The sequence below is a fragment of the Serinus canaria genome, chromosome 3 (genome assembly GCF_022539315.1).
Source record: "Serinus canaria isolate serCan28SL12 chromosome 3, serCan2020, whole genome shotgun sequence".
Taxonomy (NCBI): Eukaryota; Metazoa; Chordata; class Aves; order Passeriformes; family Fringillidae; genus Serinus; species Serinus canaria.
Window position 1 is genome coordinate 8,346,453 of NC_066316.1, and position 14,491 is coordinate 8,360,943.

A 14,491-nucleotide genomic window follows, 5' to 3' on the forward strand; every position below is an offset into this window, starting at 1 on the left:
TGACAAATTACCATGTCAGGAGAGATAAAGCAGCTTACGCCCACAGTAGTCTGCTGACTGATGTTAACACTGGATGGAACCCAGCATGGATTAGCCTCAGCTCACATTAAGTGACTGTTCCTGTGCTGGCAGAAATGTAAACAATACTTGATCTCTAACACATTAGTTTTGCATCAAAAGATGAAAATACCAAATAAAAGTAAAACGTTGAGAAACTGTTTTAAAGTGCAACATAAGCTTCAGGGGTCAACTTACCCTGAGCTGCAAGTCTGTAACTCAAGTTACATCCTTGGAATGGTCAGCCACTAAAGTAGTTCTGGGGCAAAATTAACTGTTTGAGAACAAGGATGTGGAGCTTTTTGTTCTGTTGTGTTTTTAAAGGTGACTGGTTTTAACCCTGGCATCAGCTCAGCCAAAACACAAAAATCTGCATTACACTTAAGGAAGTGACAGTGTGTTTGAACAATACTAGGAGATTTCAAAGGCTTAAGAAAAGGTAAATTTCATACAATACTCACTTTTCTCTTCTGGTTTTCTCTAATTTGTCTTTCAAAACCATGATCTCCTTCTTGAGGGCAAGCTGCTGGCTCTCTGCATCCCGCAGTTCTTTCTTCAGACTTTTTATTTCATTAGCATGCATCATTTCACGTTTAGATAGTTCCTCTTCATAGAAAACACTCTTCTTTTCCAGGTCTGCCTTCAATTTAGTGATCTCTTGCTGGTGTTCTATACTGCTTACCCCAGGTGAGCGACCAACCTGTTTTTGCTAAAATAAAAAGCCCCAAATTAACAGTCAAGAGTGCTGAAAATGATGCTTAATAACAACTCAATATTCCAAAACCTTTGTTTAGAAACATCCCATTAAAACCTTGAGTTAAACACATCTATCTCAATTTATTTCAAAATTTGTTAAGACCATAAATAGGAATGACACTCTATTATTTTGTTATTTTAGTGCAGTAATAGTTTTCAAGCTACTGAAAATTTCATCATTAAATGCCTCTGGCCACATTCTGACTCCCCTTAAATGCAGTCAGAAAGTGACCACAGAATTAAAGACTTTGATGCTTCCACTCACACAGCTGACAGCAACAAGCTGAAGTGACTTTCAGAAATGCAGAATAAGGACTGGGACAATAATATATTCTGAAGGACAAATCATTTCTGGAAAAGCTATACTAAGACAAGCAGAGGCTCAACTGAAGGCTAAAGTCTAGCTACAGAAACACTATATGGAGGGAAGGGAAACCTGTCAGGAGGGAAACCTGACCTATGTTACTTAAACTGACCAGTTCTATCATAGTGGATTAACAGGACAAAAAAGCTTTAAAAAATAAGAGTAACCACTTCACTTTTTGCAGTTTCCTATCTCTCTTAGTGAGGTCTTCTGGCATTTCAATAGTTTTTACACACTGCTTCAGGATACATACACATTTGCACCAAATGCTGCACTCACTAAACTCAATGCCCTGCCATAACATAGAGGAGGAGCAAGATCAGGTTCAAAACGAGACAGTGGCATGACATGCACTGAAATCCAAGTATGGAAATGACTTTTTAATGTCATCATATGGACAATTTGGTTTGGAATTTCTTCTGGCTTTTAAAATGTGTAATGAAAGGTGTTCTAAGGAAAGGAAAGTCATAAAAACACTGTTTTGAGAAAGTGCAAGTAACTGAAAAACCTACTTCCTTATGGTGACTTTGTCACACCTTCCAGAGGACTGAGGGTATTTTGTTAATTATACCTCCATTCTTACCATGAGATGCTAAAAACCTCTCAGTCACCCTTAATTTGGCATGGCTTTGGGTAATTTTTTTTCCTAATGTATGAACAGGCTTTAAGAGCTAAATGTCATTGTAGAACATTCTGATGAGCTGAATTTGTACCATGACAAATTCTGTGAGAAAGCTGGGCCTTGCTGTTTGTGTCAGCAAAAAACTGCAAAACCCCCTACGTGTACGAGCCAGAGATGTGCTGCTACTGCTCTCTTTTCTCTAACTCATCAAAACAACCATCTGGTTTGATCTAAGAGTAAAATCCTGCCCTCAGGATGCAGAACACTAAACTGGAGAAGGAAGATGCCATCCTAACAGGAGATGCTTTGGAGAAAGGCAGATTTTTTTGAAAAAGCAGCATAGGAATTTTCTTTCATTCACAGGCACTGTGGAATTTGTTTGTTACTGCCCAACATCCTAATTGTTCATACATACAGGGTAATGGAGCACAGAAAAAGTTTAGGCTTTGCAACATCCTCTAGCAGGTACATAAAATGTTTTAGTGGAATTGCACATTTTTTACCACAATGAAAAGATACTATTGCAGCCATAAGAGAGATGGTGCAGCAGAAGAGCAAGCCAAATGGTATTGGACAATGGCTTGGAGAACTAGAGAGAATACATTTTTAATTGATGCAGTCACATATTCCAAATAGATATTTTCATACATGCCTATTTCAAATGGACAAATGGTGCAACTGAGACATAATGCACCTCCTGGCACATTGAGAGCTGCTGTTTAATGCACCCCTCTCAGCTAACAGGGCAGGCTGCTGACTAACACTGAGTCTGATTTTACTGAAAATCTGAATACATGACATCCTCAGGATCCCCTCTGTCCACACACTTGACTGACAAGTTTGCAGAACCCCAGCAGGTCAGTGCTGCACAGAAGGACAGACAGAAGGTACACTGCCTTCTTCCCATGAACTCTGACATTATCCTTTACCACAGCCTCTGCTCCTTCCCTGAGGAAGCTGCACCCAGCCCTTTGCACCTCCCCAGATGATCTGAATGAGAGTTACAGTGGCACAGTGGACTGCCTGGAATAAGGGGTTCACATCTTGGCCAGCAGCTCTCTTCTCATTGAAGTTCCTTCAGAACTCCCTCAGGTGACTTCCCATCTGACTCACCTGCCAGCTCTCCTGCTCCCTGCAATCATCCCAGACACATCCAGATCATCTGCCCAGCCTGCTGCAAAGAACACACTGGGTGGCAATCTCCCCTCCTTCAGCAGTGAAGTCTGACACACTGAGGACTTGTGGAGCATTTTATGCCACAGCTCTATTAGCTCAGAGATTGCCTTTTCCATCTCCAAGCAGCCCCATGAGTTTCCTCAGGTGTTCTGCTTTGGATTTAAAGAACTCTCCACAATCACTCTGAGCATCCTCTGCAAAATGCTTCCTAAATTCTCTTTATTCAGCTTTCAACATCCTGTTTACACTTAACCTTCCATCATTTATGCTTTCTTCTCTTCTCCTCATTTGGAGAAACCTTCTTTCTTCTTTAAATACTTTTGTGTAGGAGAGCTTCCTGAATTTAACTAAGGAGCCATGCAGAGCTTTTACTGAATGGACAGTGCAGCTCGTGATCCAAAGTGTGATTGCTGAATTGTAAAATATTACCAAGTTAGCTTAAATTCCCTTCTCCTCTGCTGACAAACTTGTCCTGCTGTTATAAATCAGCATTATCACTTATTCTCAACAGATCTCCCACAAATTCTTCTCGCCTCTTAAACTGTCATACAAACTCTTTGCTGATGGGGAAGATTCATGGAAGCAGAAGGAACACATGCTAATTTTCAGATAACAATCTGAATTCGCAGCAGTAGAAACTTCATTAATCCAAAGTTCATATTGAATGAATTTCCCTATTTTCTTTTAGCAGAGGAAGGCCAAAAAGAAGAATGTTTGCATAAAACCATCAAATTTTCTGTGTCATAACTTAATGTTGATGAATGTCCCAGAGAATTCTAATGAAAAAAGACTTGGTTGCTCATTTAAATTAAGACCAGATTAGGACTAACCTGACATTTTGCCCAAAAAGTTTAGAATTACCCTACTGCATGAAACATTCGGAACAGAATTTTGCTGTGAATGAACAGAAATCTGTGTAAGTAAATTTAAAACTTTCTATTCAATTTTTGAGAAAGCCTAACTGCTCTAGAGCACTGCATAAAAAGCTAAATTACAGAATAAAATAACAGTTAACATTCCTGGCTGCCTTAAATTTCTTCTTTTAAAATCACATGCACATATGAGCAATCTCATCAATATAAACAAAGTCTTCACACTCAGTGCTGTTCTTGGGTAAAAATGCTTCATCCTCTGGCTGAGAGGCAGAATGTGCTAAAACTGTTCCTGTGTGGTTACATCAGTTGACATCCATTGAGCAGGAAACATGAGGAACAACACAGCAGACAGAGCACCTCCACAGAAACCTGCCTAGATTGCAGGTTTATCTTCAAATATTCAACCATCCTATGCTAAAATAAAAAAGCTTTTAACAGATAAAGTTAAGCAAAGTATTAATGGAAGCAATGTGGTAAGACAAGGCTGATTATTAAGAAGCAGCACATCAGGCAGATGTTAATTTTTCTGGGCAATAATGCAATGCATGCCTGTGTTAACATTCAGCACCAAGTGAAGTGACAGACTGACAAAACCCTTTTGTCCTACATCTGAAAGCAATCAAGCAGATCCAAGTCCTAGTTGACTAGTAAGTTTGCAGGTGTTAATATCAAAACAGACTAACCTTTAGCCCTTCTACTTCACTTTCCAACTGTTTAGAGTACTGTTCACTCCTCTCTCGCAATTTCCTGTCTTTGGATGCCTCAGCAGCTGCAGCTTCAGCTTGGACTTCCAGCTACAAAAGTACATACGTTTTTAATAGATAGGATTCTGCAGGGTTTTTTTCAAAATCTACTGATGGATTTCAATATAAGAGAGAAATCTTCAGCACCAAACTGAACACTTCAAAGTCTTAGAAAACAAAATCGGTACTGTTTGAAACAACAGACAAAAGGTTAAAGATTTACAAATTTAAAAAAATACTTAGAAAACCTTACATATAACTTATTTCATAGAATCTGAACAGTCTTCTCACCACTTACTTCTTTTTTAAGTCTCTCTGTTCTGCGTAACTCTTGCCTTAAACTTTCTACTTTTTGCATCACCACTTCCATTTCTTCCTCCTTATCTCGGAGCTGGCGGGCAAGCTTTTGTTTTTGAGAGTGCAAGTCTGTCAGCCGCTCGTTCATCTCTGAGAATTCCTGCATTGCCAATTTCCGCTGGCTGTGTGCATCTTTCAGCTCTTTGGCTTGGGATTTTAATCTGTCACTAGACTCTGCCAGTTCCTACAGTTTAAAAAAAGAATTAAGTAATAAACCTAGAAAGCTACAAGGCCAATTTTGTCTTTGGATGAGCATCTAACACCTCCTCCAGAGTGAATAGAAACTTCATATTCTGTTTGATTTCATGAATGCATCTACAATACAGATTGCATGCCTCTACAAATAAGGAAAGAGGCATGTTTTACACTACTAGAGTTAGTAAAACTCCTTAAATGTAAACCAAGTAAGCATCCATTCCATTATTACAGGTAAACACAATGGTGTTCAAGCACCTGCATTACAATACAAAAATACCTTGCTTTCTTAATGTAAAAATGTCATTAGCATTGGTTTTTAATAATTACTTAAGTAAATTACAAGAATCTCAAGTGCTAAATGGTTAAAATTGAATGGAAAACTCTGCTCTATGAAAGTTTTTACTCAAGAAGCTTTAGAAAACTGGCCTACAATAGCAAATATGATTTCCATACACTGTACCTTAATATGAAATATCAGAGAAAGCTTCAGGCAATAAAACACTGCAGTGAATAAAAGCAATATATGATAACTATCCTTTTCAAAGCATCAGCATGAAATAACAGTGCTAGTGCAGTGACAACTCCACACCACAACACCTTCACAAAGCTTGCTGTGCCCTAGATTTGTGCCACCACACTGCCAGTGAGGGACCAAAACAGTTTAAATAGTTCCATAATGTTCAGTCAAACCAGAGCAGAAAAAAAGCAGCAAGGAAAAGCAAATTTTAGGATAAAAAAACCACCAAGTGGAAGAATTAATATTTGGCACAGCTGACATCCATGTAAATCTAAACATGTTTCTAAGGGTCTTAAAAAGAGGTCCTAATCACTATGAGTTTGTTTAGAAGAGAGATGGTCTTTCTGGGACAAATTTGCAGCTTTCAAAATTTTAAGAGCCTTAAGGCTCAGAAGAAACAGTGTTAAACACAGCTGGCACATCAACTTTAGTGTGGACTCTAAAATACTGAGCCAATATAATCACAATGGAAAACAGGTTTCATGTGTTTCACACCTGATTACAGGTTGATTTAATAACAAATACAAAAAAGAGCCATGAAAGACAGCATGTTATAAATAAGAAAATGAGGAATCAGGGAGATAGAGAAGAAGAAATAAAATCCAGTATTCTTTAGCTGCAGTTATTTTAAATTACTTTTCAATTTTCATACTTAGGCAATTTTTCCCATCTCCCTCTGGAAACACTTCTGTGACGTGGCCTTAATACCATATTCTTCACATTTTTTCACTGTTAAAGTCTCACCCATACTTCAGATTAAATTGTCTGGAATAGTTCTTCTCTACTCTGTCTTCTAACCCCTATCATTATCACCTAAATGTGAAGCTATAAAACCTTTTTTGCAGCCACCATGCAATTTGGATTATGGAGTTGTTCACTATCTGGAAGCAATCACTTAGGGAGCACCCAGCAGTCATACAGAGAACATGTTAAATAATGTCCTTTCCTTCAACAACAACAAAAAAAAAAGCAGAAAGCTAAGTAGGTCATGCTACACACTTGTTATCTGCTCATTAGTTCTATATTTGAAAGTTATTACAAGCAAAATGAACAAAAATAAAACAGTCTTGAGGGTTCAGAACAGTTGCTGACAAAATGATTTTACCTTATTAAGATCTTCTCTCTCTTGCTTCAGCGTTCTGACTTGCTTCTCAAAAGCCTTTATTTGTCTGGAGGCATCATCCAATTCCCTCCTTGCAGTGCTGGCCTCCTCAAGCTGCTGTTCTAGCTGACCAGATTCTAGAAAAAACAGCAGAACTCTAAATATTTTAAGGGAAAAATCAGAATTCTACAATAGCATAGCCTAGCTGCTTGAAGCCCCTTTGATATTTTTTCCATTTCATCACAAAATAAGGCAATTCTTATTTGCTTTAGAAGAAGGAGCAGGTTGTTTCAGCTGCCATTATCTGCTTTTAAGGGACAGAATGAAAGGTCCCAGCTTGCTGGAATACATCACAAAAATGATAATAACTTGCCTTCTCACATTATATCGACCATGCTCTATACATAATTCTGTAACAACTTATACATTTGACTTTTATGTGCTGTGATGTAATATTTAATACATCTTTTATTACACTGTAATTATAAACAGTCTCCCTCCTCCTCCCAATTTCCCCCAAAAAGAAACAGTAAAAATAAAGGGTCACTCAAGAGCTGGCAAGTGCTCTCCTGTCAGTACTCTTAAAATTAACTTCAGCTGATTTTACTTATTTCTAGTGTGAAAACCACTTGTTTTTATGTGATCTGCTTTATTACAACTATAAATAAGGGAGAACTATTGCAGCCAGTTTCTTACCAACAGTCAGTTACACAGTGACAGTACATTTCTATGGCACAGTTAAATAATGTCATATAAATACCCTCAAATTCTACAAGAAAACCTGAAACTTATAAAATATGGCAACTGATATTTTCTAACTAGTGAGTGGGGGGGGGGGGGTTTGCCTCATAGTCTTTATTTAAAAAACAAGACTTTAATGCAAGATATATAGGAAGGTAAGTTAATTCCAAGTTCTATGAAATCACTGGACATGTTTTCTTTTATTACAGTTGTGGGCAGGTCTTCAGACCACTTGTATTTACCCAAAGAACAGGAACCCATCTATATTCTTAATAACAGCCTTTAACTACCTTTTCATAAATGCAACCCTAAGAGACTGGCTCTTGGAGAAATCAAATATAAAAACACATACATTTTCAAGAGGGTTAATTTCTGAAACACAAGAATTTTATAAGCAAATTAATACCATTAGCTTATACCCAGAAAATATTCATTATTGTTTTAATTCACTCATTCTTGTTTAAAAATTTAGAAGAATGCACTTAAATAAGAGATGCAGCTCAAAGCCAGAAATTATTAACTGCCTTCCTTATGTAGTCTACTCTGAAGTCACCAGTGAAAAGAAAGTTTATATATGGCTCTGCTGAGCCAAGATAAATCTCTCTTCTGTGCATGAACTACTTTGTTCCACAGCTCTGTTTTCCTCTTGCATTGCTGCCCTTTACATATTTGGCAATATTAAAGATTCCTCAAAGTTTTCTCCTATGTAACTTAGCGAACAAAAATTATAACTTTGACCTCACAAATTGAAAGCATATGCTAGCTTGTCATTTCCTGGAAAACCAGATAGACAAGAAAAATGTATTTTTCTAAGCCCTCCCGGTGACACTCCTGAATTTGACAGAATTTTGAGTTATTTTTTATTACCTTTTTAAGCAGGTGTTTACTCTTACAGCTTCAGACAAGGCAGTAAAACAGGTTAAAGAATGTAACAAAAAGCTAGGTGTGACATGTGTGTTGTAAATGGTAATTTTCCATTTAATCACCCTACTTGTAACTAACATTTTAGATAATATATGCAAACACTCACTGTAATATATTATTACATTACATTTAGTAACTCAACAGATGAGCCCAAAGCATAAAAAGGTCATCTCTGTACCTGAACTGAACCTTCTTAAAGTTCATCAGATCTTTTAAAGGCTGTCCAGAAAACTTGGAACATTTGGAAGCATTCAGACATGGCCATCACTTGGTTTGTTTCTCTATTCTACCATTAATATAGTTCTAAAATCTATCTCAAAACCTCCATAAAAATCAAGTAAAACAGAAAATTCTCTCTTTTATTTATCAAATTGGCTTGTATTAGTTACAGCTTAAGGCACAAATGAGTCTTTTCTAACAAATGGCTGGATCAAACAAAGCACTCAAGTATATACTGGCAAAGTTGTGCAGTGACTGGGGATGGGTTAGGCAGCTCTACATCTTCCTCATTTGATCCCATTATTCACTCCCAAACTAAGCTCCAAAAGTACACATTCTGTCTAAGAATAAATACACAAATATGTATGTGGTGTGAAGCAGAAAATTACTTCAGGAAGAAACTTCTCAGTATTGACCACCTTCATCAGACTTTGACTTCTTTTCAATTTCAAAAGGGATAGCAGATGTGTTGGGGAATGTTTCTACACCTTTACTATTTTTTTTTTCAGTACTAAAGGAAGTGAGTGATACTTTCAGCAGTGAACTAAGCTGCAGCTCAATAGTAAAGAATAAAATACAATTTAAAGCTGATTTTGATGTTTTTCTGTGAATGACTGGTCTCATTCAAAAACTGTTCTTGTAAACAGTTTGCTTTTCAGTGGTCCCAAAGACTCAAAACCTGATCTGAGGATTGTTGCAGAGAAGGGATTTCGGATCATGTTGTCTTTATCCTCAATACAGCAGCAAGAGGAGGAACATTTGGCTGGAGCAAAATTTCACAAAACCCTTTGTCCTGATACAGTGCCAACATGGCATCACTCAAACCAGAGTGATCCTCCCTGAGCTGGCTAAGCCACGCTGCTCTCCAAAAATAATGCCTATGGTACAATACAAAACTGCTGCATCACGCCAGAGCAGCTGTCCAACTGTGTGTCTGTAACAGGCTTTTTTCAGACTACACAATTTTAACAGGCTGTAATCTATGTGCTGCAGCTCACACATAGCTCTTCCTGCCTCACAGGGCAGCTGCAGAGTCCAAACACATCCACTCAAGTGCCTGCAAGCTGAGTTCAAGTTACTCGTTCTGTGGGTGTCGCTGCTGGCATTCCTGACACTCTCAGGAATTGAATGAAGTCTTGTCACAAATACAAACCAGAAAAAAAAATGGTTTTTGTAGTTTCCTCCAACATTTCTGGCTGTTTGTTTTTCTCTTGTCTCAGGCAAGATATGGACACATAATAGAGATGTATCTACCACTACTTGTGATTGATTTTTCACACAAAACACAGACATTTTCCTATAAGATTAATTCGGTTTTTCTCCGTGTTTCTCTGGTTCCAGACCTGATACCTAAAAGTCTCTTATTAATTTTCCTAAATAAAAAAAATCTTGTTGTGCTTCCTTTCTTCCTTTTTTTTTGAGATGCCTCTGCTCTCAAGAACCTTTAAAGACAGAATTATGGAGACTTATAGCAGGAGTCCTATGCTATGAATCACTGTGAGAAAAAACTCCCTTTAACTTAATTCAGAATATCAAATCAAGAATACTGAATACTAGCCTTTAAAGCAGGCTGAAAATATATTAGCTAAACAGAAAGCAAATTGGTTCACTCATATCTATATTTAATATAGAGGTGCAGTATAAGCCCTCCCTCTCAGAGTTCTTAAAACATGATTTGCCCAGAATCTGGAAAAGTAAGGCTGGAAAAAGATGGATCTTTCCCTAAATATCTCCATTTGCCTCTGTAGAACAAACATTCTGGCCTAAGTAGATCTTTGCTTTTTGACTAGTATGAATGTCCTGATGAACAGCATCAAAACATTAATTTAAAAAACAATCATTTCAGCTGCACAAATTTCAAAACCACTTTTCCATCTTAAAGTACTGAGGTTCTTGACAGCCAAAACTTTAGTTTTGGCAAAATCTTCAAGAACTCTCAGAAGCAAAGAAAATAAATGTTCAGTTTTGAAAGGCATGACAGCTCATTGACAGCAGAGCTGAAAGGTGGCTCTTCTCCCTCTCATCTCCCTTTCCCCACATGCTTCTATTGCTCACCTTGTGCTGATTTATCTGATCATAAATTGATTAAATTCTCTCTATCTAACAGCATTCTCCTTGTTTAATCAAGTCAATTAAAGTCATGAGAGAGTGCAGGGAATGCACAGATTGAGAAGGGGCCATGCAGGACTGTAGGCAGGACTTAATTTTCTTTGATCAGTTCTGCTGCTGGCAGTGCAGCCTCATGGCCTATTGTATCCTCTCCCATGCACTACTCCTTGTCACTTGGAAAACTCAAACTGAATTTGGAGAAAATGTTGAGGTACAGTGGGAGAGTGAGGGGTAAAATGAGAAGTAAAAATAGACTGGAAAACTTTTATAAAGCCAAGGAAAACTAGCATTATGACTGGAGAGGAAAAAAAAAAACTTGACAAAACACAATTTCTTGTTACAGCTTTTACATTAGTATTTATAACATACCTGTTACCTGTTTCTTCAACTTTTCAATTTCTTCTTTCAAACTTTTAATTTCTAAATCTTTGCTTGCTGTTATTGGGCCATCCACTGTTGAATACTGCAGAGCCTGCACTGTCTGGGTGGACTCTAGAAAAAGGCAGAAGAGAGTGGGATGAGTAACGTGTATGACATCTGAAGAGATCAAAGAGGTGCTACTGATAAATTAACATATGCCAAAAGAGCCTGCACTGGGCATTCTACAATTTACAATTTCCACCTATTATGTGTCAATTCTTCAGTAATTGTCAGCTGGACCAACTAGGTTCTTAGAAGTTCTAAGAAGGAAATATTTATGCCATAGTGGCCAAGGTACAGTGAGAACAAAGCACAAGTTGCATACATGGTGTATTTCAGGCGTAAAGAGTAACAGAAATTTAATTTGTCAACCAAAATAATAAAACTAATTCTTTTCTGCTAAAAAGCATTCCAGGAGGTATATGTAATTTTTTTCCCACAGTATAAACAGTGCCTTACAAAACTGCAGGTTAATCTAAGTTTTAAAAGTGATGGAATGATTTTTTTTTTAATGACTATACCTTGCAGCTTCCTGCTGAGTTCAAGCTTTTCCTGTTCTAGACGTCTTATTCTCCTCTCATAAGCTTCTGTTGCTAAACTGTCCTCCAAAGTTCTTTGAATGCTGGCATCAAGATCCATGGAGGGTGGTCCAGCTGTCAGTCTTAGACAGCTGCGGTCTGAAAGCACACTGGGGGGAAAAAAAGAAATAGTATTGGATTTTACAACAGCCTGGATTAAAACACTGCTATAAAAACATCAACCAATAAACAGTTTGTTTAAGTTGTTAATGACTATGCCATTTATTATAACATCAAAGAATGCCTTGTTTGCATGTGCTCATTGGAAATTGAAATAATTTTTACCTAGCATGCCTGATCTCCTCAATGCATTTTTTGTCACACAGAAATGCGTGAACTCCTGATTAAAAATCATTATGGACACTCTTTGTTAGCCAGAGAGCAAAAAGCAAAAGCTTGGACAGTAAAATTACAATAGCGGTTCATTTCAGAATAGTTAATCAAGTATCACAAATGCTTTAAAGACAACAATCACTAAAAATGGTATGAAATTATCCCATAACAACTAGGACATGGACATGTCAGAAATGCTGTGACTACTCATGTACACATGCTACTACTTATGCAAATAATCCTTTTGAAGTCTAGGACATTCTAGACATAGTCACTTTCCCAGCAGAAATAGGCCTGTCCAATGGTTGTAAACACTTTCTTTAGTTCCATAAACAAGGAGCATACAAGGGACTTCCCTGTTTAGTTCAGCAATGGAAATGAGTGAAATAAATCCTACATTAATAGCAGATAACAAATAAAGTAATTTTTACAAAATTTCTATTCAGACTTACAGAAGTGTCAAAGGGCTAGAAATAAAACTGGTTTTAATGTCTAACAAACTACATTCTGCAGGAGTCCAGACATCAAGTCTTAACTTTGTAGTGGGCAGTAATTTCATATATTCTCCAATAACAATCTTTCTCATCAAAGAAAGAGCACAGGTGTTGACCTTTGCATGTATGTAAATTTCACCTGCAGAGAGCTCATTCTTTTGAACAGACAGCAATGTAGATTATGGTAATTTCCTCAATAAACCACATTCTTTGATATCTGTTCAATACGATTCAAAGACAGAAAGTTAGAACACTGTGTAACTAGCCTACAGACAATTTTTGAACTCTTAACTTACCAGCTACTTGTGTATGTGAAACCCACAAACGGTAAATGATGGCCAGAAAATGCAGTGTGGGATGGTGGAGGCATTGTTTCCTAGAAAAATAACAGGACAGTTGAGTAAGCAGTATCTTACTGGACTTAAAAGAAACAGATTTTCCAGTTTAACCATATGAGAAGTGTTAGTGATAGTATCATATGAACTATATTCACTGTCATCCTTATCTACAGCCTAAATACGAAACAACATCAACTAAATCTATTTGTAATAGCATTTAACATTTACAAAACCAGAGCATGCTGACATAAAAATGCCTTCCTAATTAAATAGGCTATTGTTGGAGGAAAGCAGAATATTACACATATGAGATGCCAATTTATTCCTTCTTTTTTCCAAGAAGCTCTTAGCACAAAGTGCAACACCTTTTATTCCCTGCTATGCTCCTCTCTGCTGTTCAGTCAACAGAGCTTCCTGCCTGTAGAATTACCAGCCCACTCCTGAGTAAACCACCTCTATATGGAGAGAACAATCAGCAGGCATTTACTAGAAAGAAATAATACCAGAGAGTGTTCAAATCCCATTAGTGCTTTGACCATTTCTTCATTTGCTCCTCTTTCTTGCCAGACAAAGAACTACAAATGAAGACAAATCTTTGAGCTTCTATTCAGGCTAAAATAACCCTGTTATTTTATTTGGACTATTTGAAGTTCTAATATTCTTAAATTCTCTGTTAAAAGCTTCCTATTTAACCCAAAATGCAAGGTTTATGTTGCTCTACTAGAGATGGCCATAAAGTCACCAAAAGAAAACCCCCAAGAAGATGATTCTTGCACTGGAAGCGATAAAATATTCCAAATTGTCAGAAAATATATATTATATATATATATATCTTTCTTAACAATTCCTTTCTAAACCAAACAAAAATTAATGAAAGGAACCAGTTGTACATTTCTTTCATTTAAAACTCAGCAGGAAAGGACAAGGAGTAAGACTGCATTCAAAAGAAATCTGAAATTACCTTTCCAGTGGTGATGTCAGCTGTATTACATCACAACCTTGTCCTCTTAGCTGACAAAAACTTTCATGTTATAAAAGAGCTCCCAAACAACACTAATGATATTGCTAGATTGTGCAGATTCATGAAGTTGAGCATTTTGGAAACTAAGGACAAGATCAAATTACAAAGCCTTGACTTTCCACTAAATCATAATAAAAATCTCAATTATCACAGATTACTATGGTTAGAAAAAGTAAAATTCTACTTCTCCTTTACATTTTGTTTTCACCTTTCATAGGTTCAAATTTCAAAACTGCCTTCACAGATAACTTTAAAAATATCAAATGCTTAATTGAATGATTTTAACAGCCCACATGACAATTCTCAGGTACCACACTGAGAGGTTACTAAAAAATCTAATCTACTGATCATAAGGTAAGATTTTGCAGAGATCAAAATACATACCTCCTGCTGCTTGTGTGAATTTAGCTGTACAACCATGCTGAGAAAATTATGACTGAATCTCAAAGAGTCAAAAGCTAAAAAACCCAGCACAGCTTAGGCTGCCTGAATAGCAGAGTTTTGCCCTTTATGCTTGTGTGTACATTCAACATACTTTTTAAATGTC

General features: G+C 37.0%; 1 protein-coding gene across 3 annotated transcripts in view; it reads right to left on the reverse strand.

Annotated features, from left to right (window-relative positions):
• CDC42BPA (CDC42 binding protein kinase alpha) overlaps positions 1-14,491 on the reverse strand; it is a 180,328-nt gene that overhangs the window by 59,014 nt on the left and 106,823 nt on the right. For 2 of the 3 annotated variants that reach the window (XM_050971952.1, XM_009096149.4), the window contains exons 10-16: positions 12,882-12,961; positions 11,702-11,868; positions 11,130-11,252; positions 6,771-6,904; positions 4,892-5,134; positions 4,534-4,644; positions 519-766 (exon numbers count right to left, since the gene is read on the reverse strand). In XM_050971952.1, coding sequence (XP_050827909.1) covers positions 519-766; positions 4,534-4,644; positions 4,892-5,134; positions 6,771-6,904; positions 11,130-11,252; positions 11,702-11,868; positions 12,882-12,961 — 1,106 coding nt within the window. The remainder of the gene's footprint in view (positions 1-518; positions 767-4,533; positions 4,645-4,891; positions 5,135-6,770; positions 6,905-11,129; positions 11,253-11,701; positions 11,869-12,881; positions 12,962-14,491) is intronic. The other variant, XM_050971951.1, reaches the window with a different exon arrangement.